Source organism: Rhipicephalus sanguineus, chromosome 4 (assembly GCF_013339695.2).
Source record: "Rhipicephalus sanguineus isolate Rsan-2018 chromosome 4, BIME_Rsan_1.4, whole genome shotgun sequence".
Classification (NCBI taxonomy): Eukaryota; Metazoa; Arthropoda; class Arachnida; order Ixodida; family Ixodidae; genus Rhipicephalus; species Rhipicephalus sanguineus.
Genome location: NC_051179.1, coordinates 145,851,157 through 145,873,913, shown reverse-complemented (window position 1 = coordinate 145,873,913; position 22,757 = coordinate 145,851,157). Strand labels below are relative to the sequence as shown.

Below are 22,757 nucleotides of genomic sequence, written 5' to 3'. Positions count from 1 at the left end.
TTTGGCGGTAGCTCAGCGGACTAAACGCCCGCCATCCATCGTCGTGGAGGCCGAGGTCATGGGTTCGACTCTCGTCAACGGAACTTTTTCATAGTTTTTTTCTTTGTTATCTGATGGCGTTCATTTTGCTGGTGTATTTCCGTGACGGAAATACGTCATGAAACTCTTGGTGGACCCCGGCATAAAACACTTCCTGTAAAGAACAAATGTACTTGCTGCATTTCAGTAATAGTGGAGAAACATTTATTCTACATGGGCACGCAAATCCACATGTGCAGAACAGGTTCTTGTGCGATGCTTACATCAGATTTGTTTCTTATCAAAATGTTTTTTATGCTGTTGTGTTTTACTTTAATTCTGCACTGATCATATATCCTCGTTTCTTTATTGACTGGTTTTTATTGCTGTTGCCCACACGCCAGTCATTACGTGGGGCTGCATACTAGTCAAGGAGCTTACTGACAGATTTTTTGCTGTTTTCCTCTATCTGTAAAATTATACTTCATGGAAATAACGATTACATTTGAAATTAGTGTTCATACGGCGATGAAATCACCTCGAAGCATGACTAAAATTTTGCCATGTGCCATTTTGCCGCATAGACCATGCTTCAGCAGTCAAATACAACCAAGTGTCCTTTGTTTACAGTCGCATAAAATCAGCGTAGTTTCTGCCGTGCAAAAAGTTGGAAAACCGACGTTGCGACTGTACGTGTACGGTCGTTCCCTCATGACCAGGCGAGCCTGTGGCCGCACTCTTCAGAGCACCAGTGCTTCCGTCGTAGCCGTGAATTCGACAAGAAGACATCCGACAAAAAGCAGGAACTTCAGGTCGCTCTACACCTGTGCTACTTTTCCTTGCGGGCACGGCGCGTCGGACGCACTGACCCTCTCAAGAGCGCAGCTATTCGCTCGCATGATCTTAGAGTGAACGACCGTGTGTATACTCTATGCCGTACGCATCAGCAGCAAGCGCTTCGTTTGCGCGCAGCATTGGGGCCCGGTGAGCAACAGGTGTTTCTGGAATATCTGTCTGCGGTTAACAGAGCAAGTTCACTTCCATAAGTGAGGCCACACACGCAAAGTCGGCGAGAATTGTAAAAAATTAAACACTCTGGGAAACCACGCCATTTGTGGTGCGACACTGCAATTTTACCAGAATATTCTAGCGGGTCTCTGCTGTATGCAATAGGGAGTCCTTTGTGGCAACAAGAATTTTTCCTCAGATATAATTTTTTTCGTCTATTTTCAATTAATTACGGCAGGCCGCCGCTGTCACCCACGAGAGATGGCGATACATGCACGTGTCCCAAAATCTTGGTCATGGCTTTTCTCATGACCACGCGCATTTTATGGCTCAAGAGGGGACACAGTGAGATGTTCATGCTAAAGCGAAAACGCGATGTACGCATTGCGACGTCCCAAATCGACGATTGCTTGCCAGGTTTCGCTCTTGCTCTGCGCCGCATCTCCCACTGTGGCAACCCATGGCCATCACCTGTCACCGTTTCTAATGGTTGGCGTGACGGCGCTCTCCACTGTGACGGCGTGCTTTAATGTCTCCGTATTCTTGTGAGCAGCGAGCACCCGGTGTTTACAGTCTGTAGAAACGTAATATATTTCTTTTGAAATGCCTTTCCAGGTAGTGTCGGCTGTTGTGTAGTCAGCGAGGGAAAAAGAAACAATTTTGGCTGCATCCTTTCTTGTTTGCTCCCAGCAACCAGTGTAAGCAATTGTATTGTCACACAGTAGTAGAGCATGTTTTTATTGCGATAGCAGTTTTATGGACAGTCTCGACGGGTTTTTGCCGTCGCCGTTATATCCGGTAGAAAGTCCAAATTGATAAGATCCCCCTGCGCATCGTATGTTCTACCGCGGGTAAAACCTTGCGAGCGGGGGCGACGAACGCGGCCGAAGCAGAGATCAAACGAGCCGGCCCATTTCCGTCGCTCGGAGGGTGCATGCGATAACATCACCCGCTCGGGAAGCCTGCCGTCGAAGCAGACAGGAAACGTCCCGCCCGTGTTTAACGAGCCTTACAAGACGCGAGGTGGGGGGGGGGGGAAGTGTCGCCGCGCGAGCAGCAACTTTGAACTTGAAATCTTAGAGCGCGATCGCTGGCGCGCGCGCTATCTCGACAGCCATCACAGCGGGCGGCTCGTATACCCTTCTCCGTGCTGCGCTCTCAACGCGAAATGACAATGTTTACAGAGCATCTCTCCCTGGAGCGGCCGTATTTTCTTACACGAGCGTTTTGTAGTTACGCCAGATCCGATACAAAACAGTTAGCTGCCAGCCTCACTTCGTAAAGCACTACAATTTGTTGCTATCGCATTCATTGCTTCGCCCTTGCTGTGAAACTGTGGCTTTTTTAATGAGTGTACTCTAATAAAAAAATTATGCGCTTATGTAGTTCTGTAGTTCTCGGTGTAGTTCTAAATCCTAGGCTAAATCATGCTCCGAGGTCGTTCTTGTGTAGGCGCTGGTGTAGTTCTAAATCCCGTGTTAATGTCGTTCTTGTGCAGGTCTTGATGTAGTTCTAAATATTGCGCTTAATGCAGCTCCACTAGCGTGAAACGTGAGGAAGGGCGTAGCATGGGCAACCCAGCGCGTGCCACCGCCTCGGCAAGTCAGCTAGAAATTCCCTCGACAAATGATGCCATAAACCCCATAAACCGTCCCATAAACCCAAAGTACATGGCCTCTGGCTGATTTTGAGCATTGCCAGTTGCATAGTTAACGGGGCCGCCGCATGATGCCGCGACGTGCCCGCGCGCTAGCAGAAAATATAGAAAAGCGCTCAAGGTCATTACGCGCACTTACGAACGGGCGTAGCTTCTTGGCCCCTTGTCATACACCCCACCCACCCCTGCGTAGGTTTCAGGGCGCTCGCTGGCACGAAAGGAGAAAGCGCTTCAGCCGTGCGAGAAATCCCTGTAAAGGTAGGAACACACTGGCGGCGCGGCACTCTCCCGCCCGCCCCGCCCGCCGCTCACCGCTCGCTTGACGCCGCTTTTCTCTCTTTCTCGCGCGGAGCGTCAGCGCTTCTCTGCCGCCAAACCAATCGCTCCGGGACCTATTTTTGCCGCTGCCGCCGGCTACCGCGCAAGCAAACCGCCAATCAGCGCGTGCTTTTTCTCATCTTCCTTTTCACACGTACTGTCGCCATAGCAACCAGACATTGTTCTACTCAACCGCGCCACCCCTCTCCGTCTTGCGGGGAGTAATCGCGAGCCGGCGGGCGCGCGCTCCTCGACATGTCCACTCTTGTCTCGTGACTCTCGCGCCGGCAATCTAGACAGCGTGCCGCTGCTTGCCGCGCGGAGGTTCCGACGGGTAGGAAGCCGCCGCGGCATGCTTTCCGCCAGTGTGTACGTACCTTAACTCCGCTCGTACTCGACGAATTAAAAAAAAATTGCTGCAGTCGATTCGTGAGGCAATAAACTGTTTTAATAAAGCCATTCGATGATTACTTTGAAAGGTGTTGCAGGGCCCCTTTAAAAGGGCGTAAATTTGCTGTGCCTTACTGGCGCGCGACAATAATCATGTGACTTGCCTGGATTTCCTTTCTCGAAAACAACGCACGCTACTTACCTATCAACAATGTCAACCCTTAGCGCGCACGTCGTTTTTCAGTGGAATGTACCGCGCGCGCGGCGATAACAGGAAGAAAATAATGTTTAATATTTGCAACTTACTGCAGAAGCATACACGACATCATTATTTCCTTGCACAATTATAGTCTTGTAGAGCACTTTATTTGCGCATATACTGCATAGTAGCAAATTTTGAAACATGGAGTGACAAGTGCATCGACACGGGTATCGCATCTCTGCATTTTTGCATAGCGAACATGCTACAACCTATAAAATTGTGCAATTTGAATGAAATTTATTATGCCCATATGTATTCGTTCCTCGTTGTTACATAGAAAAGTACGATGTAAGAGTGAGCAACTGGGCGTGTTGGTATTGCACGATTCGAAATAGGCGCAAAGAAGACACGGACGGAAAGGGAGACACACACACAGGGCGCCTCTGCCAACAATGTTTATTCCAAGAAAAAACGGGTGATATTTATGCAGACAGTGTAGTCACGTTTCATTGCTGCGCTGTCGCATTCAGATACGGCAACTTTTTCTGAGATAAAGATACGAAGGCCACACTCACGCAACGATCACCTGCTTCAATAATAGTTTTAGCCTGAATTATTAACCTATTCCATTTGTCTCGACTTTTGGCGAAAAACGGGTACACACTTGCAATCTCTGCAATGTATTGTCCGTGTCTTCTTTGCGCCTCATATTTCGAATCATAGGCCCGTATTCTGAAACGCTCCTTACCTCAGACCATTTCCTTACTTTACGTGGGGAGCTCTTCATGCCTCCTTATCTTAAGGAGCTCCTTGAGGGAGCCAGCGTATTCTAAAAGCTTCCTTCAACCTTCCTTTCCTAAGGGCCGCTTCAGTAAGGCAAGGCGCGTGTTTCACAAGTCTGGGATCGAGAGTACGTGTGAAATACGGACTAAACGTCCGTTTTCAAGCAAGAATAAGGAATATTTTTTAGGCATAACGTTGAATAATAACGTGTACACTGTTTTTGTGGGAAATATTGACTAAACGTCCGTTTTCAAGCGAGAATTAAGGAACATTTTTTGTCCATAATGATGAATGTGTACACTGCTTTTTCGCGATATGGGTGCACAGCCTTTTTCATTTACTTAACTTTCGCCTGTTGCAGAAGACAAAAACAGGATGGTCGAGCAGCCTTGGAGCTCATTGCGTTCATTGATGCATTTCAACGGCCTGTTATGTGGGAGCGAGTAATAAAGATTGTTTAAAGAATTGAAGACGTGGGTGAAATTGATTTTCCTAACCGAGCAGAGTTAAGCTTGTGAAATCTCCTCACTTTGGTGCAAATTAGATTCGAATGTACTTATGTCCGAGTAAATTATTATGTTTACATTCGAAACAAGGGCGCGTCTATCGGGTCGTGCATCGCGCCTTCGTGGATTGACGTGTTTTTTTTTTGTTTTTTTGTTTTGCTAAACGAGCAAGTCTTATAGCAGTGGTTCCCAGGAACCCAAGTCCTGACAGTATTCAGATATATGTGCACTATTTCTTAGTAGTATTACAGTGTGGCGCCTCGGAGTTGCATTCTAAGTTGTCACAAATGGTCGGAATATTTGAAGAATGTCACCCGTCGTCATAACACGTGGTATTCTAGGATTCTGTGGGGTTCCTTGACGTTAAGCTCGATTTCACCCGTGATCATGTTTGCAGGACCTATGAGCTATGCTCGTACAAGCTCAACTCCGCACAGTAAGATTGTCAAAAGGGTTATTGTTCGGGCTTGCTTCTACAACGCATTAAAATAGTCATGCTGCCACAGAGTAGGTGCCAGCTTTCAGGCACAGGTCACTCGCCTGTATTATTAATTTCAATGGCTGAGATAATTCGCAGAAAAGGAAAGGAGGGTTTTCTGGGCATATATTGTAGCGCATGCGGTTGCACCTCTGTGTTCACTGAGACCAATGTTATTTTCTCTTACCCGGACGACCGCACCTGTCTTATTGTGGACGCAGCCCGCATGGCGAGTGAAGAGTGCCATTGTTAGCCTAATCCAAACAAGAACTGCCATTCCCGGAAGACGGCAGCACGAACGGTGTGCGATGAGGGGGCCTACCGTTTCGCATTCCTTGAGTCTGTTCTTTTTTTCTCTATTCCTGTAAAATGCCTTGTCCTCTTCGCCCTGCGCAATCTTAACTTAAAATGTTGACAGCCGTTCGGCCGCACGCTCAAAAACACGCCTGGCAAGCAATTTTCTAACAACGACGAGGATACAATTAGAGCGACCTTGTACAGAAGTGCAAGGCATCGATCGAAAATAAGAAATCGGACACACTGTCGCTGACAAAGTACTGCAGAGAAGCGCCCTTTCAGTGCAAGTAGCAAGGTAAGGAGGCCTGAAGGTAGCCCTAAAGGCTCATTCACACCAGCGACTAGCACCGGTCGCGCGACCGTTTGCGACTGGAAGTCAAAAAGCGACTCAAAGCGACCGATGTTCACACCTGCGTGCGACTTATAACCGTCGCCATATAGAATTCACGTCTGCTCGTATACAGCTCGCATTGCCGTTGCCCCGTAAAATAGGCTGATGTCCTGTTTCTGCTCATCTGATTGGTTCAGAGGTTTGCGACTGCAGTCGCACGACTGAAAAATCGAGCAGCGAGCGACTGAGCCAAAGCAGTCGCTTTGCGACCAAAACGGCCATTTGCGATCGTTTGCGACCAGTCGCTTTGCGACTAACTTAGTCGCGCGACCGTTGCTAGTCGCCGGTGTGAACCAGCCTTAAAGCTACCTTAACTTGAGGGAGCACCAAGGAGGGCCTCAGTGAGAGAACCTTAGTAAGGAGCGTTCCAGAATACGTGATAAGGCGTCCCCAAGCAGTTAAGGCCCCCTCACTGAGGTAAGGAGCGTTTCAGAATACGGGCCATAGAAAAGTAGGTATCAAAATCATACTTTGTTGGTATGACCCTTGCAAGATAGCGTTTGTAATATTTGATTTACCAGAAGCAGCAGTGGTGCGGGCAACGTGTTTGCTAAAACGCTAAAACAACGAAGACGGAGTAAAACAGAATGGACACGGATGAGCGCTGACTCGCAACTGAAACATTTATTTGGAGAAGACATGAAGGCAAGGGCAAAGAAGCATCATCGTTGCGCAGAAGTGTTAAAAAGGTTGGGAAAACAAACAATGCTCATCACCTAGCGGCACACGTGCTTAGCAGATAGGCATGGTTGTCTCTTAAGAACAAGGACCTGACTTACGCATGCGTCACAGGCAAATATGTACAGAAACACATAAACATTCGATTTTATATGGGGAGCTTCAACGGGAAAATAAAAATGTATACAAGAATTACGAATCAACAATAAACACAAATAACGGCACAAAGGTGGGAGACTAAGCTTATACAAAATACTTCGTAAATAGTCGCACAAAAGATTGTTCGTTGTATGCATTGCACATGTTAAGCCTCATCACCGGCAACCTCATCGTCTTCCGAGAGGTCTTCGTGCACAATATCAAAGCAGACAGTGGCCACCACGCAGTTGCAGTAGGCGTCGGCCATTGTAGTGAGCCACTGCCTGAACAAAGGGAGAAAACACAGATCAAAACGCTCTCTACAGAGCTGACCTCAAAGTGTAAATCCGCGAGTCCGGCATCATAATAGACAACACAAATGAAAGATGTGTAGACATCTCATTCGATGTTTCTGCGATAATGGGTATTTAGTTAACAACTCGACGAAAATAAGCTTTGCAGGTATACTAAGAGGTTACCGCCAGCGACCACGTCAAGGTGGGAAAACGGGCTCAAACGATTTGGCTTCACGCGGCACCCTGAAGTGGTACCCATTCGTTAATGCCCGAATACATTACTTCAGTTGCAGTTGGTTTACAATTGCTTAACTTCATTGCGGAACAACGCTTGCAATCGTGTATACATAATATCGAAAGGGTATATGCTCATAGACAATCGCGAATTCCACTGGATAGGTCTTCTGAGTTGAAACGCGAGTGTCATTTCGTTTGTTCCTAATCGCAGCCCGCCTGGCATCCATTTTAATATTACGTTTATTGCATTAGCTACGAATGTTGATTAGACACGCGGAATGATGTTTATAGCAGGCTATACTATAACCTATAATATACTATATATAATATGCTATAAGTGCGTGTTCGCCAAGCAAGTTCTTCTAGGCTGTCGGGCATATTCCAACGAAAGTTTACCAATGTTGAAATTATGAAGACATTTTCGTACTGCTGCGATTCTTGTACCGCTCGGTGAGTACGTACTTTACCTGCCCACGTCGGAATCTTTCATTTATACTCCTCGCGCCAGTCGCTTTTGCACCACTGAATGCCACATAACCAATTACACTCATCGCGGGGGACACCCAGAGACTTAGCATACATTTAACGAACATGCTCATCGTCTATCGTGGTGTCCTCACATCCGGCCGGAGAGAATGCGGAAAGAGGAAGGAAACGCACACAAGTGGTTCGGCAGCCACCACAAGTGGTTCCTTGTGGAATCCCTTGACTCCTAGGAGGAGGCTGACTATTGCAGGCGAAGCTCCGTCATCTGACAGGCTCGCCACTATGGCGTTTGCAGCGGCGCCTATCAGCTCCCAGCCCTGGAGATCCACCTGCGAATAGAAATCGCCGGTGGGGTAGACGTCGCAGTGCTAGCGATAATATATTGCTGTCTTCAAATAGCTGATGCTATTTGAACACGGCAACGTATTTAAAGAGAACAATATAAAATAGCAGAGCAAGACTGGCGTCTGCTCTCCCAGTGCACACAAGCAGAGCTGCCACAACAATCCACCTGGATGAAGGGGCCAGCCGATCACTTCCTACTGACAGGTATAACAACTTTTGGATATGCCTATCTCTGTCGGTCACGTAGTTCAGTAAATTCCGACTTAAACGGTACACTTCCTCATAATATTTACGTCTCCTAACTTGCACACAAAGGAGAGACATTATTTTTTAGCCGTCCCACGCCGCCAAATGTTTTTCATGCCATCAGCAGACCACTGCTAACGTTTGCACTTCTACTAAAACAAGAGGACCGCGGGAATGTGATGACTATTTGCTCGGCGTAAAGACGTGCTGACAGTCTTTCAAAAAGGGCATTCCGTGGTTCAAAGAGCTGTGGTAGGTCAACATCGGGGGAGTTTTCGCTGGTGAAGCAGTAATTTTATTTGTATCGCGCTGTACTGTGGCACTGTGGCTGTATGTGACGAGTCAGTGATAGTTCAGTTCGAATAATAATGAGGACAGCTGCGGAAGCTGAGTTTCATTCCGTCCGGGCTCACGGCCACCATTTGCGTTCCTGCTGGATTCTCACTCTTTCGGACGCCTTGACGTGCTCAACAGGCATCAGAACTTGAATAAGTGCTCCCGTGTCGAACCCAAGGAGGTTAAACAAAATTGCTGGAGTGGCGATTATTGCACAAGAATGAAGCCATGCCCACCAAAAGATGGCGGCTGCGCCCGCCATCTTAGTAGGGGCACGAAGAAACATCGGAGTTTGGCGAAGGAAACCGCGCGTTTTCCTCGCACGCCAGACGAGTTTATTATGGCAACTTCTACAGGCCACATACTTCTCCAAGTGTGTCTTTGTGTTACTAGTTTTTGAAAATATACCTCAAAGCCATGGCAAATTTTATTGGAGATCAATCGCCAATACTCCTCTCGACGGGTTACTTTTGCCGGCAACAACGATCTTTTATTTTATCATTAACGTAGTTTTTACGCTCACAGATCAAAGCCATTTGATCTCTAAGTAGGCACCACCAGAAAAGAGCATGCTTCCGAGCTCTTTGATGGGCAAAAGCTTGCTTCACTTTTGCTGGCAAGGCGTTGCGAGAGTTTCCACTCCAGAATTTTTTTTAAACCTCCTTGGTCGAACCACATCGGTTGGGAATCAAACGGAGAAACCGCGATCTACATTTTGCGTGAGATAACACCAGTTTCTCGCGCTCTCCACCCAGCCCCTTGCTTTCAGCTACAGCATGACTGGTTTCTGTCCTCGCCGCATACCCTGTACATGTGCGTGAGGAACAGGAGGGACACACACAGCTGAGCCACGCTTCCCGAGCGGCCCAACACGATGCCCATTGGAAGCACGGTGCGCACCACTCGGGCGTCCAAGCCGCTCTTCATCTCTAGCACGGACACGCCCAGGGGCAGACTGGCTGCCATCGAACGCGTGCTCGCGCTTACCACCAGTGGCACGTACGTCTGCGAAGAGAAGCACATGCTTATTTGTCAAGGTACGCATTTCCTGAATACTGCTAGATTTCACAACGTATCAGTGAGCCGGCGGTAGCTTTGATGTAGGACAAAGCGGCAGTGACCCTCTCGTCACCGTGAGTCTCGACACCGATGAACGATACACCAAAGGCTGCGTACAAAGGCACCACGCATGAGTGCAGAACGAATGGTGCAGAGCAGCGCCAACCGGTGCGGAGCAAGTCTTTGGAAAATAATCAAAGCATCTAGCAGAATTGGCGAATATATATGTATACTGCGACGACCATATGGGCCTAGACATCCTCCTCTGGATATATAAGTTGGTTACAACCTAAAAGCATATAAGCTCCGCCAATAGCTGATACCGTTCCACGATCAAAGAATTTGCCTAATATACTCCAGTCAGTTACGTTCGCCAATTTTCGTCACGTCAAGTGTTTCTGCGTGTTCAATATGACTGAATTTTACGATGCACGTTTGTGTGGCTAGTCAAAGAAAATTGGAACGTCCCGACAAATGCGATTACAGGGTGTGAGATCTGTACTCGGTCGAATTTAATATTTTAGCCAGAAAAGACAAACTGTTGTTTTGTAAAAAACATAACCACAGTAAAGGTACCATAAGCGTTACCACAGTAAAGGTACTTCCAGCTGGTTCCACTCTCCCACAGATCGGAAGAACAGGTGCAGTGCTGTTGTGTAGGTGGAGCTTATTTATTCTTAGGCTGAAACCGGCTATAACTGTGGATTTGTAGGATACACAGGAAATAAATCGATCACCGCTGTGGTCGAAATATGGAGTCATATTTATGCATGGCTCATTCCAGCAGTGCCCTTATCGTGTGTAGAACAAAAAATATAGCTGGTAATTGGTGTTGCTGCAGTATGTATCCTGACGTGAAAGAGTCGGAGCGCCCTACCGCCCTCCCTTGTGAACAAGATAAAGAGGGGCAAGCTAACGCTGGTACCTCAGGCAATATGTAGCGCGACCTCCCAAGAGAGGTTGTTGCTACGGTAGCCACATTAGAGAAAGCACCTGCGTCTCTGCCTTTGGCATCAAAGAACTTGAGTAGGCATTCATGCTCACTCCCCATTGTTCTATCATCACGAGCACTTACCAATCATTCTCTATGCACATGTTTCACGTCACTCATGATTTTATTACTCATATGTTTTACCCGTCCTTAGCGCGAGGAATTTTCGGCCCCTATACAGCCACTTAACATAACCATTGTTCACATTCGCTATCACGTCCGGGCGCTTTTTGGCCATCGAATGGCCCTTGCGCCAATCAACATCATATGTCATCATCAGCCCTGGTACCTCGCCCCGCCTGCCCTGACTGAGGCTTTGGTGATTTGGTATAAGCCCTTTTTCAGTGAAAGTTCAAGTAACCTACCTTCAACAGGTAATGCCAATCGGTGTACGCCGCCCTTCAATACGCCCTTCTAACGTGAGCTTGGGTCACCGGTAAATGAAATAGGGCAATCTGCATTTCTCTAGTAGTAGGCCAAGTCACGCTGCATCGTGTACATTCAGCTATGCAACACGCATTTTGCCAGTGAAAAAGCAGGTGGATACCTAGGTTTTTTCAATGCTAACAGCATCCGTTGTCGTCGACATCCATCCTAAGATATTTTCTGCCGTTTTTTTTTCTCCAGGCGAATTCAGAGCAATCAACGTCTTTATTGATTCATCGTGTTATGGTCATGCTTTAAGAAAATTGTGCACCACTATTCGCTACTTGGAAATCAATGGCTGACAGGACGGACTCTTTGATAATGTTGACCTCGAGATTAAACCCGCCACAAGGAGTTTTTTTTTTATTAACCGCAGCTTAGAGTTATTAATACGGGTATTACTACATTAAAATGTCGTCTCCGCTTGTGGGAATAAGACCTGCTATCTCGTGTTGAATAGTATAGTCAACATTTACACTGAGAAATGAATGCAGGTCAATTACCACCTAATCCTTTCACATCTATTTCACCAAAGATACTTTTCTTGCGCTCTGCGTTTGGCAACTGCAAATTTTTTTCTGACAAAAATGAACGCGAGAACACCGCAACAGATTCTACGCGCCGTGCTGCAATCTACGTGTAGCGGAGCTTAATTCGCTTTTGCAATTTCGTCCTTCATCCAACGGTCAGAGGCGCACGATGGGACGTGCCACCATGGGCATCTCGCACCCACCCTCTGCGACGGGGTGTAGACGGTCATTTCTGAACAATCCTGCCTCACGGGCCTTTTCCGGCTTCCTGTAACAGGAAGCGAACTAAGTGGCCCGAACTGAAAACGACCGTAGGACCAGTAGTTAGTAGCTGAACGTCCCTCATTCGGCTAAGTGGCATATGAAAATTTGAATCGCATTGAATGTGCCGCAGTTTTACAGCGAGGCTTTGTATGGCTAGGAGGTAGAAAAATGTTGCGACCTGTGAGTGCGCAGAAACTATAATGAAGAAGCGATGCTAGCATACGCTAGCTCAAAGGGTCTTCGCACTTGGAATAGTTTCTCTTCAGGTTTTTTTATCATTATCATATAGCTAAGGATGGTACTCGCCGCGGCATGAATAGCTACCCGCTGTATCGTATTTTGGGCGCCGAGCGCTACACGTGTGCCACGATAGCGTTTCGTATCTGTTGAACGTTCTACTCGAAGAGCTTATCTGTTAACGGCGTAATCACACGCCCCTTCTAAATCCTATATATGTACTGGTGTGCAATAAAGCCGGCCTGTTTTCCCCCATCGCCCGGTGCAGCATGTTTGTTTTACTGGACACAACGATACACCCGCAGTCATTTAGGCTAATTCACCCTTATGTCATTTACGCTAACGTCAGCAAACTCAGTTTGCGGCAGGCATCTCTTAAATGTCGTGAACACCGTGAACGCACGTTTCAGCTTGGCTGGGTAACCGTCTGCACAGAGTGCTCGGCGGTGATTTTCTTTTTATTTATTTCTATGTGTGAGCTATTCGGTTCGACAGCAGCAGCAGTGAGGGTCAAGAAAACCTGGCAAGGTTGAAAATCAAGCCTCGCTTTGAAACAAGCCATGAAACGTGCTTCCTCAGACACCTAATATTTGCCGGAACTGCTGGTCCCTTTATGGAAGCTGTAACACAGAGTTCAAAGTAGGCGACACATTCTGTTAGTGTTTTCGCATAGGGCTACACGTCTGCGTGTCGTTCCACGCTACATGCTGGACGAATAATCGTGGTCGCGATAAGAGAATATTGCAGTGCCCGCGATGGCACCTCGTTCACCTGGCCGAGGAACCCTATCATGCCGCGGTTCCAGCGCAGAACCAGGAGCCACTGGACGAGGGGTAGCACGACGAAAGTGTGCACCAGCACGGCCACCGCCACGTTCAGCGAGTAGGTGAGCAGGAGCGACACGCTATGCGCCGAGCGAAGGCTCGCGGCAGCCAGTAGAATGACATTGGCAGTGAGCGACACGAGGCCCAGAGGCAGGAACCAGGAGAGCAGGCGGCCCATGGCGGCGAGCACGTTGCTCAGATGGATGAAGAAGTTGAGCAACACGTTGCGGTCGTCCGCGTTGTGCGCCAACACGAAGCCCAGCGCGAGCGCGAACGACAAGAGACCGAGGCCGCTCACTCTCCGTAGAGGGCTCGTAGAATCGACCGTGCCTTGTTCGTAGCGCCGATGCGGGCACGGCTCGTGAAATTCGTAGGTCCAGAGTTCGCTGCCGCGCGGTATGTCATCCGAGGGCCAGATATTCATGGACACGTCCACGATATTCGGCGGGAACAGGCCCCTGGAAATGGGATTATCACGTTTTATACATTACCACGCTGAAGTTAAGTCACACACGTGTGCGTGTGGAGAATGTGGAGCCAAAATTCGCGCAGATTTTACGTTCGGAAGTGGTTTTGGCCCATTGCTGCACACTTCCATAGGAATGGGCTCCTTCTGAACTATTATCTCTCTTATAAATGTAAGCAAAACCTTCGTGACGGTACTACCGCATCGCTTGTAACGATAACCTAAATGCCTCGTAAACGAGGTCATAAAAAGATGCCCGATTTTATTCTTCTTCTTTTTTTCTTTTTTTGCTGAGTGATACTGATATGTCTTCGAGAACTCCATATACTTTAATGTTCCCCTCTTCGCAAATACCATGCCAGGATTTTTGCTTGATTGTTTTGCCGTGATCATCATTTTCCCGTTTTTCGCGGCTCTGAAAACTTCGCTGTCACTAAGTGATAGTGACTTATCTGTTCCTCTATATTCTAATGAAAACTATCATCATACAGGTGATCCTACACTCTTAATCAGGTCGCGCTTAAAGTGCTAGGTATAGCCAGGAAAGCGGACATTTTTCCTCTAGTTTCGTGGATATAGCCAGAGTTTAACCAGGACCTGATTAAAAGTGTAAGGTAGTCTCAGCTATCACTCTTATGAACATTATTCTTTGTAAAAGGTTACGTGTTATACATTTAAATGCCGCGATATTTGAATCAGTAGAGCTAAACGTTTTCTCCTCAGTCGGATGCAGCAGTGACTATTCCTGGCGCTATCTATCGCTCGCGTTCGTTCCGGCTATTGCAATGTCCTTATTAACTTGAACGAGCAAGCTTGTAAAAATGGTGTTTCCCGTAGTGCATAAATATAAGCTCTAATTTACTTGACGCCTCCAGCGATACTACATTTTAGTATGGTTTGTCTGCTCTAGGTTTCAATCCTGAATAACAGTAGCAACACGTTGTACTGACAGTTGACCGTTATCATTAATTGATCACATCCTCTCGATCTCCTACAAAGCATTTCACGCAGGCGTGATGGAAACCGTTATCAGGGATCATTTTTTTATATGTATTTGCATTTCGAAAGTACTAGATTGCTCATCACGTCAGTGCGGCTCCGATAGTTCAGTAAACCACTTTCATCACATTGCCGAACCCGACTTATCAGTATACAAATTTTTACCTACAATGAGCATTCTTGCGTTATTAATGTTACTGTGTTACTAATGCTAGGTTTCGGAACAATAGGTTTAAGCGGGAAGCCTCCTCCTTGCATGAGGTGTCCGTCAGACTGCTCAGCTTCTTCGGCGCTGAGAACACAACATGCATATTGCAACAATAAATGTACGGGATCACCGCTACGCTTTTGACCTTGTACATTGATCTCGTAAGGCGTAAGAAAATAGCACGGCGTTGCAATATGCATGTTGTGTTCTTGGCGACGAACAAGCTGAGCAGTCTGTGGCGAAAGGCCAAACCGGGGCGAGTTGAAAAAGGTGTTTGCGATAAGAACCACCGAAACAAGCTTGACCATTTCAACACAGGTGTCATCTACCGGATCCCGCTAACGTATGGGGCATGCTAGGCGCAACCTGACGTGTTCCTTACAATTCACTGCCCACCTCTCCCCTGCCCACCTACAATGCCCACCTACAATTCACTGCCCACCTACAATGCCCGCCTCTCTTTAATCTAAACGTATTCTTGGAAAGAACAGGAACGAAGTTACGAGGCTGATAATCGAAGCGTAGCTCATCGCCAAGTTTGGTAACACGTGCATTGCTAAACCATATATTATCAGCTAAAGAAACAAAATTTCAGAAAGTGACGCGAAGATGTGTATCAGATCTATGATTGTTTCTTTTGAGCACGTGTCCTGTTACGCACCTGATGTAGGGTATATGTACTGTTGATTCTATAAATCAACTGTATTGTTGAAAGTTAGCGCTGTGTACGTGTGTTTATGTGTCTTTCGCTTTGTTCCGTTATGTATGCGCTATGCCCTCGGTCACTACGATTCACCAACAAGCCTGCCGTGCAACCTTAGCAGAGCACAGATAACCCGATCCCAGCGCGAAAAGAGGAATACAAAGTTTACCTTACGATGCCGTGTACCTTCCTTTGTAACGTCGCTATTGAAAATCGCAGATAGAAGGTCTAAGTACGAGACGCGACAGCTTCAGTGATATCGTGAACAAACATGAAGAACCCTTAAGCAATATTTTTGAAACTTGTTTGGGCATTAACAAGCGTAAGTAGCGAGGTCCTGTAGAGTACTGTAGAGTACCCGTATGATCTCGCTTGAGGGCCAGAATGTCTCGCATGATGTGCCCAGATAACGGCGCTGGAAATTCGCTCAAAGTCGCTTGAGTGCCGTCGACGGTGGGAGGTAAATTCATTAAAAAAAGCCATGACATGTTCTCTCAACAATTTTCGATTTTCAGCAAAGAATAGAAGTAGAGGGTCTATTATGCATATACAAACATGAAGAACAGCCTGTAAAAGAATGCTTTAGCGCAAAATGAGCCCTAGAAGGTACCGGCTATAAACCCCGCCCACCGCCGGCGACCCGATGGCGTGTGTGACGTCATGTGCTGCCAAAGTCTTCTACCAAGCTTTCAGCCGTTGCAGATCTTTCAATTTGAATGCCTCGTTGAAAAAGGCTACAATAGCTCAATTGCACGCACAGCTGACCACGGAAGAGAATCGTTCTTGGGAATGCAGACGCTCGCAAAGCAACCAGCTTGTTAAGTCACGGCTCGCGGGTGTGCCAGTGTTGACCGACGCTGAGGGCGCTCGCGTTTTTATAAAATATTCAATTACAAATTATGTGCTCGACCGAATGCGCTTAAATTTCGCCAGCTTGCTTGTAAACGCGCAAGGATTAACCCGCATAACAGAGACTACGATCGAAAAGTGGGTGTCATGGCCCTTTAATGCTTAAAACTGAGCCAGCCGCGATGGTTGTTTCCCCGCACCCCCTGAACTCCGTGGACCTAGTGCTGCAGCTGCCGTTATTTCAAATCAGTCAAAAACAACTCGATCCGATGCAGTTGATCACTTGTGCTTGTGATGTGCATCACGCCAGGGTTGCAAAAGTGAGGGTTCGCTGACATCAACGAGGTGTGTTAGTGATTGCCTGCCCTCGTGACACCATGCGCGTCACTTTGGTTAGTACGCGAATGTATGCTGTAATATATAGGGTCGATAGAACTATATACAAAATTTGTTTATAGCTGTCAGGTGCATTGGTGTTGCTGTCAGTTATTTGCCTTTGAGGCGAAGTTGTGGCTTTTGAGCAACACACTACTTACACGGGGCGTACTTTAAGCTTGTACACCTGTGCAGACAAAAATATTATATAGCCTAACGTTCTTGCAAGGGACAAATAACGTGAAAAACTCTGCACTTCCAGCATTCGAAACATGCGTACCTGATCATTTCCATGGCGAGATCCGTAGTCTGAATGGCGGTCACGTTGATCGCCGCCGAAGGGCTGAGCTGAAGCGACGAAGCGATCTCGTCGCGAACAGTTCGTAAGAGCAGCACGCTGCCGAAGGCGACGGCGGCGGCGCTGGCGGCGCTTAGGGACCAATAGGCGAGCGCGCACCGCAGCATCTTGCCGCCCGTGCGGTACGAGGTGCTTCCAATGGAGCCCACGATGCAAGACATCTTGAGCGGCAGCAACAACATGGCCAACATCTGCAGTCCGATAACAACTAAATATACTTATGCGGCCACGTGCACAATATTTATTTATGAATAAGGGGCATGTTACACGTAATCTGCAACGAAATTTAATACTAAGTAAGCAGCCTAGCTAGTGCAAATACAAAGGAGGTTCCTATGCAGAAGTTTGCAGTGGATGTAAGAGAGGAAGCCTTAATTTGGGAAAGCGCACACAAATAGTCGTTATCGGTACCGAAACAGGAAAAGCGACGCCTGCATGACAAACACGTGGCCTACAACGCGCAGCTTACCGTCGTGACCTCAGAGGTAAACGAGCACTGAAATATCTCGGAAGCGGCGTGTCCCCACCCATGTCATACCTACAACGGCTAGGTGCAAGAGTCGTCTGCATAGGCGCTGTTCGAATGTTGCTACCAATAAAACTATTATCAATACCACCATTGCGGTCTTGCCAATATTAAGTCCGTGGTACTTGCTACTCACACTTCATGAATTTAGCGAAAAGAAATGTAGTTGCAGCTGACCTTTCGAAGAAAACAGTATTTGAGCTTTAATAGAGCAACCAATCCTCCCAAAATACCGATATCTCGGAACATACAGTACGAGCCGAAGTCAACGACGTTGGGCCAGTTGGTGATGCCTGACGAAAGGGAAAAACTGCACTTATACGACGAAGAAAAGGAAGGAACGACACATGATGCATTTTTTTTAACTTCTCTCTTACGTTCCTTACTCACGTTGACATGATAATGTGTACTACGCATGTGCTAGCAGGCATTGATTTTTCATATATTGCCTAGCTGCAATAAAATTATTCTTATTTCACGTTATGTGCAATAAGAGGAACCATAAGAAGAAGCACTTGGTACTGGCCTCGCCTTTAGTCAGATGTATAGGGATACGTTTGTAAATCACATAGTTTTCGTCTATGAACCAACTCGCCCAGCAGAAAGTTCTACTGAACGACAATAGTTTCATACATTCTGGAACGTACTCGAGCGTCAGTGATTATGCTGCAATTCGCCAGAACCCAAGGATAAGTGGACGATCTGGTAGATAGATCTAAATTGCACATTTGTGCTGGCCGATGCCGTCGTGCTGCATCACTTTTTTTTTTTTTGCTTGCGACAACTTCGCCCTACTGAAGGGTTCACTCTTAGAGCTAACGACTTGACCACGCTGTCCTTCACTGCAACCACAACACAGACCATATTCTGCTGTTTCCATTTCCGATGATGCATTGCATCCTGTAAAGGCAAACGTGTCACTAACGCCGCAAAAAAAAAAAAAAATTAAACCCCAATGCGGCGAGCTAGCCAAACATCGCTGACTGCAGAAAGATAGTGAGCGTAACGACTTAAACAATGTTCTCTATTTTTTTCAGGTCAAGGTAAGAACGGCGCAAACGTCATAGGAGTCCACTCAGGACGTTTGCAAACAAATGAATATTTTGACAGCCGAGCTGTTATGTAGTAGCTTCGAGCAGATCGCTGCGTCCGTAGATCAAAAACCTCAGCACCACCTAAGGAGCAGTGGTGCATTTTGAATCATTAAAATCGAGCCTATTGCACCCTTTATGGAGTGGCGGAAGAAACTAATACATTAGAAAAGACATCCGTGAATCACTGGCGTAAATCATGGGGGGTAGGGGGGTCCTGACCCCCCCTTGTGTTCAGGCTGGGAGGGGAGGGGACTCCCCTAGCAAGTGTCCCTCCTTGAGATTTAGCTTTTAAATATCATTTAATTTGCTTGAAAAATTAAGTATAGCGCACACTCCCCAAACAAATTCTGAATTCTAAAGCCCTTGCTAAGAGCAGACGCGAAGTACAAAAGTGAAAGCTACTTTTCGTTTCAATATGCACCGTAGTGCAGGAGCTTTATGAGTGCTATGGGTTGACGCACCGCAATTTTATTGTGCTGGACTTTAAGATGCAAATAGTTAAAGAATCCCCCGATGATCTACCGTTATTCTTTATGTCGACTGTTAGGCGGAAGCCATTGAGAATGAACTACAAATCCAATTCTCGACTATGATTCTGTGATTTAAAAAAAAAATAATGCTCGTTTTTTTATTCAATTTCGAAGTGGGGTTTTAATTTTTATATGACTAGAAATTAAACGCACATTTATCAAACAAAATGGCCGCCATGGCAGGACGCGTCCCCCCTTGTGATTTTCCTAGATTTACGCCACTGCCGCGAATAAAGAAAACAAACGAACAAAAGAAAATAAATTATCTTGGCAGGACTGGATTTCATCCCGGGCCCACATGCTCCGAAAGCGAGTGTATTCACAACTGTAAGGGAAAAATATCGCTTATACGAGGAGGACAGGGAAGGGACGACACACGATGCGCTCTTCCCTGTCCTCGTCGTATAAGCGCTGTTTTCCCTTTTTATTATGCAACACCAACTGGCCGATGTCGTTCACTTCACAACTGCACCACACACCCATGCTTGCATAACGTGAATATACTTGAACGATATGAATGCGTTGTACCTGAGGTCCAGAGCAAATGCAAAAAGAGAGCACTTTCTATAAAGGCATCGTTGACTTTCGTGGTGGTGAATAAAAGCCCTCTGCACGGCAACATAAAAGGTCAGTGCTCACGTATGGAAACGCGACATCACTTTTGTTTACTGTATACCGACTTCTATGAGCAATTGCTCAAGAAAACCGCGTCATGTCGCTACAAATATGGCCACTAAAGGTAACGATGGCTCTGATGTAAGCATTCCCATCTAAATTACGCCGATATGACACCAACTGAACACGCTGGAAACGGAAGTACGTGAGTTACCTTGGCCTAAGTTTTCACGTTTCAACCCGCGAGTACTGTGCTATCGGCGTCAAATGAAACCTGAACAGCGGCAAGCATTAGCAATAGTATATTGCGCGCCGTTCATTCATCACCGTGGACATGTGCAGTGCTGCCAAACTGGAGCTTAGCGCGCCTGTCAGTGGTGGTGACTGGACGGCGCGCACTATACCATGTCTAATGCTTGCCGCTGTTCGTGTTTCATTTGACGGCAATAGTACAGGTTTTCGCGTCTCCTCACGTTAACCCCATTAACTACTGTTCTCTGTGTGATTACGTGGTTTTTGTCTGTCGCAAAGATCGTTAACCTTCAAGTTACTGCTTGATACGTTAGTACAACTACAATGCAGCAATTCTACACTTTGTTGACAGTCTGCGGTAAGTTTCTGGTCGGTACCTTGGAATATCGCATATTTTCGCCTCGTTCGTCCTGACCAGCTTTACTCTCTTCAAATCGAAGTAAATCGCATACCTAGAACAACCAACTAGCTCGTCTTTCCGTTTTGCTAGAATACCGCTCAAATGAAATGCTTGCCGTCTGGAACGAATGCTGCGCGTTCGCATTACTGATACACGCTGTGATGGCGGTGTGCCTTTCGCATTCAATGAGACGCGGGCTCTGATTCTGAAGCGATAGAATCGTACCCTGGAATACACCTCTCCTGGAAAGCTGATGTAGATGAACTGCCGTTCAGTGAGAGACTGGCCACGTAGCGACAGGCCCAGGATGGCGCCTATAACGATCGACGATACTATGACGCCTGGTTCCCAGTGGCGTGTAGCCCAGGCACAGCATTTGGGACGCTCGGTCACCTCGGTGTACTGCATGTTGATGACGATATTCCTCTGCAACATGGTACGTACCCACCACGATGGTGGGTGAGCGAAGAATCGCGTAGGCAATGTCCGAGTTGATCACAAAAAAATAAACATGATCAGGCAAGATTGTACGAAAGTGTTCTGTTATATTAGAAGGTTATATATGACATGAGGTATATGTGTGATATACCGTATGTATGTACCGTAATGTTACTAACAGCGCAAAAAAGGACGAGGGACCAGGAAGAATCACAGACAAGTGCTGACTTTCAACTGAAGTTTATTTTCGAAACGAGACAAAATATAAGGAAACGGCACGTGGACAAAAAAGATTGCAAAGCACTTATTTGCAAAAAAAACACAAAACAGTGTTATCAGCCTACATCACTTGCGGTGGTCATGCGCACGGGAAATGTACCGAACCTCCTTTTCCATCAAGGCAATGGACGGGACGCTCACGCACTTATCGCCAAGTTTCGCGATTTCTGCAGCCTCAATTATTTCCCGCGTTAATTGAGAAGCAGATCGCCCCACCACACGGCACCTCTCGAATAGGGGTTTGCACTCAGCAGAGTCACACGTGCTGCAATGAAGGGCTAAGTGCCCACTGTTCATTTGCCGAACATTGTTGCTATGTTCGCGCAACCGGTCGTTCACGCATCGGCCGGTTTGACCGACGTACTGTTTTCCACACGTTAGCGGGATGCTATAGATCACGCTAACGGTCTTCCCGCTTATTGTCTGAGGCACAGAGGAAGCTGGTGATGGGCTTCGAAAAGGACATTAGGTGGGATTCGATTTGGCGGCGGCAAATCATCTATACATGATTCACACAACATGATTGAACACAACAATTCATTTTGCGGCAAAGAATAATACAGTTCCTTCACATCAGCTCAGAAGGCCTTAAGTCCTTTGTGAGAGCTAGCTTTTACGAACGCGAGAACTTCTGAATTTTTCGTGATAAAGGGATCTTTAACCTCGAGTAGGTCTAGCTTGTCTAAAAGATAACATGCAATGGCCTTCTGGCATGTGTCCTTCTCCGACACAATTACCCTGAACAGGAAGCTTTCCTTATGCGTCTCGCGCTAAAAAATATATCGAGACTGGTATTCTTACTTACGTCGTCTAGCTTCATGTGACGGCACAACGCTAAAGCTCCGCTCTTTACCTAAGCCAACGAAATTCATTTGTGTTCATTGAAGACTGCGTTTATGGCATCACTTGCTTTTTCCTCGTAGCTACCACGTGAAACCACTGCAAATCCCCCTTCTTTATCAGCTGGTACTACGGACAGTGCATTTTTAACAGGGTGCGAAACAACGATATTGGCAGGTAATTTCGAACGCTGAGGCTTACATTTCTTGAGAACATCAACGCCCTCAGTGTTCATTCTCACGCCTCTTTGCCTCCTTCCGCTACACGTCTGAAAAATCTGCCGCAAGTGCTGTTGCCCTTTTACATCCCCTTTCGCCTTCCCACGTGCAGGGTAGCAAACCGGAGACTGCTTCTGGTTAACCTCCCTGTCTTTCCTTTCTCCCTCTTCTCTCTCTCTGCCGCACCAGAGTGAGTAGCTTCGGTTTTGTCCCATTGGTTTCAGTGGCGAACTTCGGTCCTCATTCCAAGATCCTACGCAGTTTATCCGGCAGGGAAACGCCTTCCGGAATGTGGACCGTGCCACCTTTTTGGCTCGATGAGATGTACCGCTCCCTGGACACTGGATCACGGAGGTGCCGCATCTGTTGTCGCCATCGGTGTTCCGTCACTTGATCTGTCAGGGTCAAGTAATTGTGAACTTGGTTATTCGCCATTCTAAATTCGTAGGTACAGTACAACTGTGCG

General features: G+C 46.9%; 1 protein-coding gene across 1 annotated transcript; it reads right to left on the bottom strand.

Annotated features, from left to right (window-relative positions):
- Nucleotides 1-7,030: 7,030 nt before the first annotated feature.
- LOC119391688 (excitatory amino acid transporter 1) lies at nt 7,031-20,951 on the bottom strand. The gene is made up of 6 exons (XM_049415372.1): nt 20,742-20,951; nt 17,022-17,290; nt 13,089-13,599; nt 9,615-9,815; nt 8,058-8,212; nt 7,031-7,148 (listed from the first exon to the last, which is right to left on the bottom strand). Exons 1-6 carry the CDS (start codon nt 20,949-20,951, stop codon nt 7,031-7,033), a joined length of 1,464 nt encoding a protein of 487 aa, XP_049271329.1.
- Between the last annotated feature and the right edge of the window lie 1,806 nt (nt 20,952-22,757).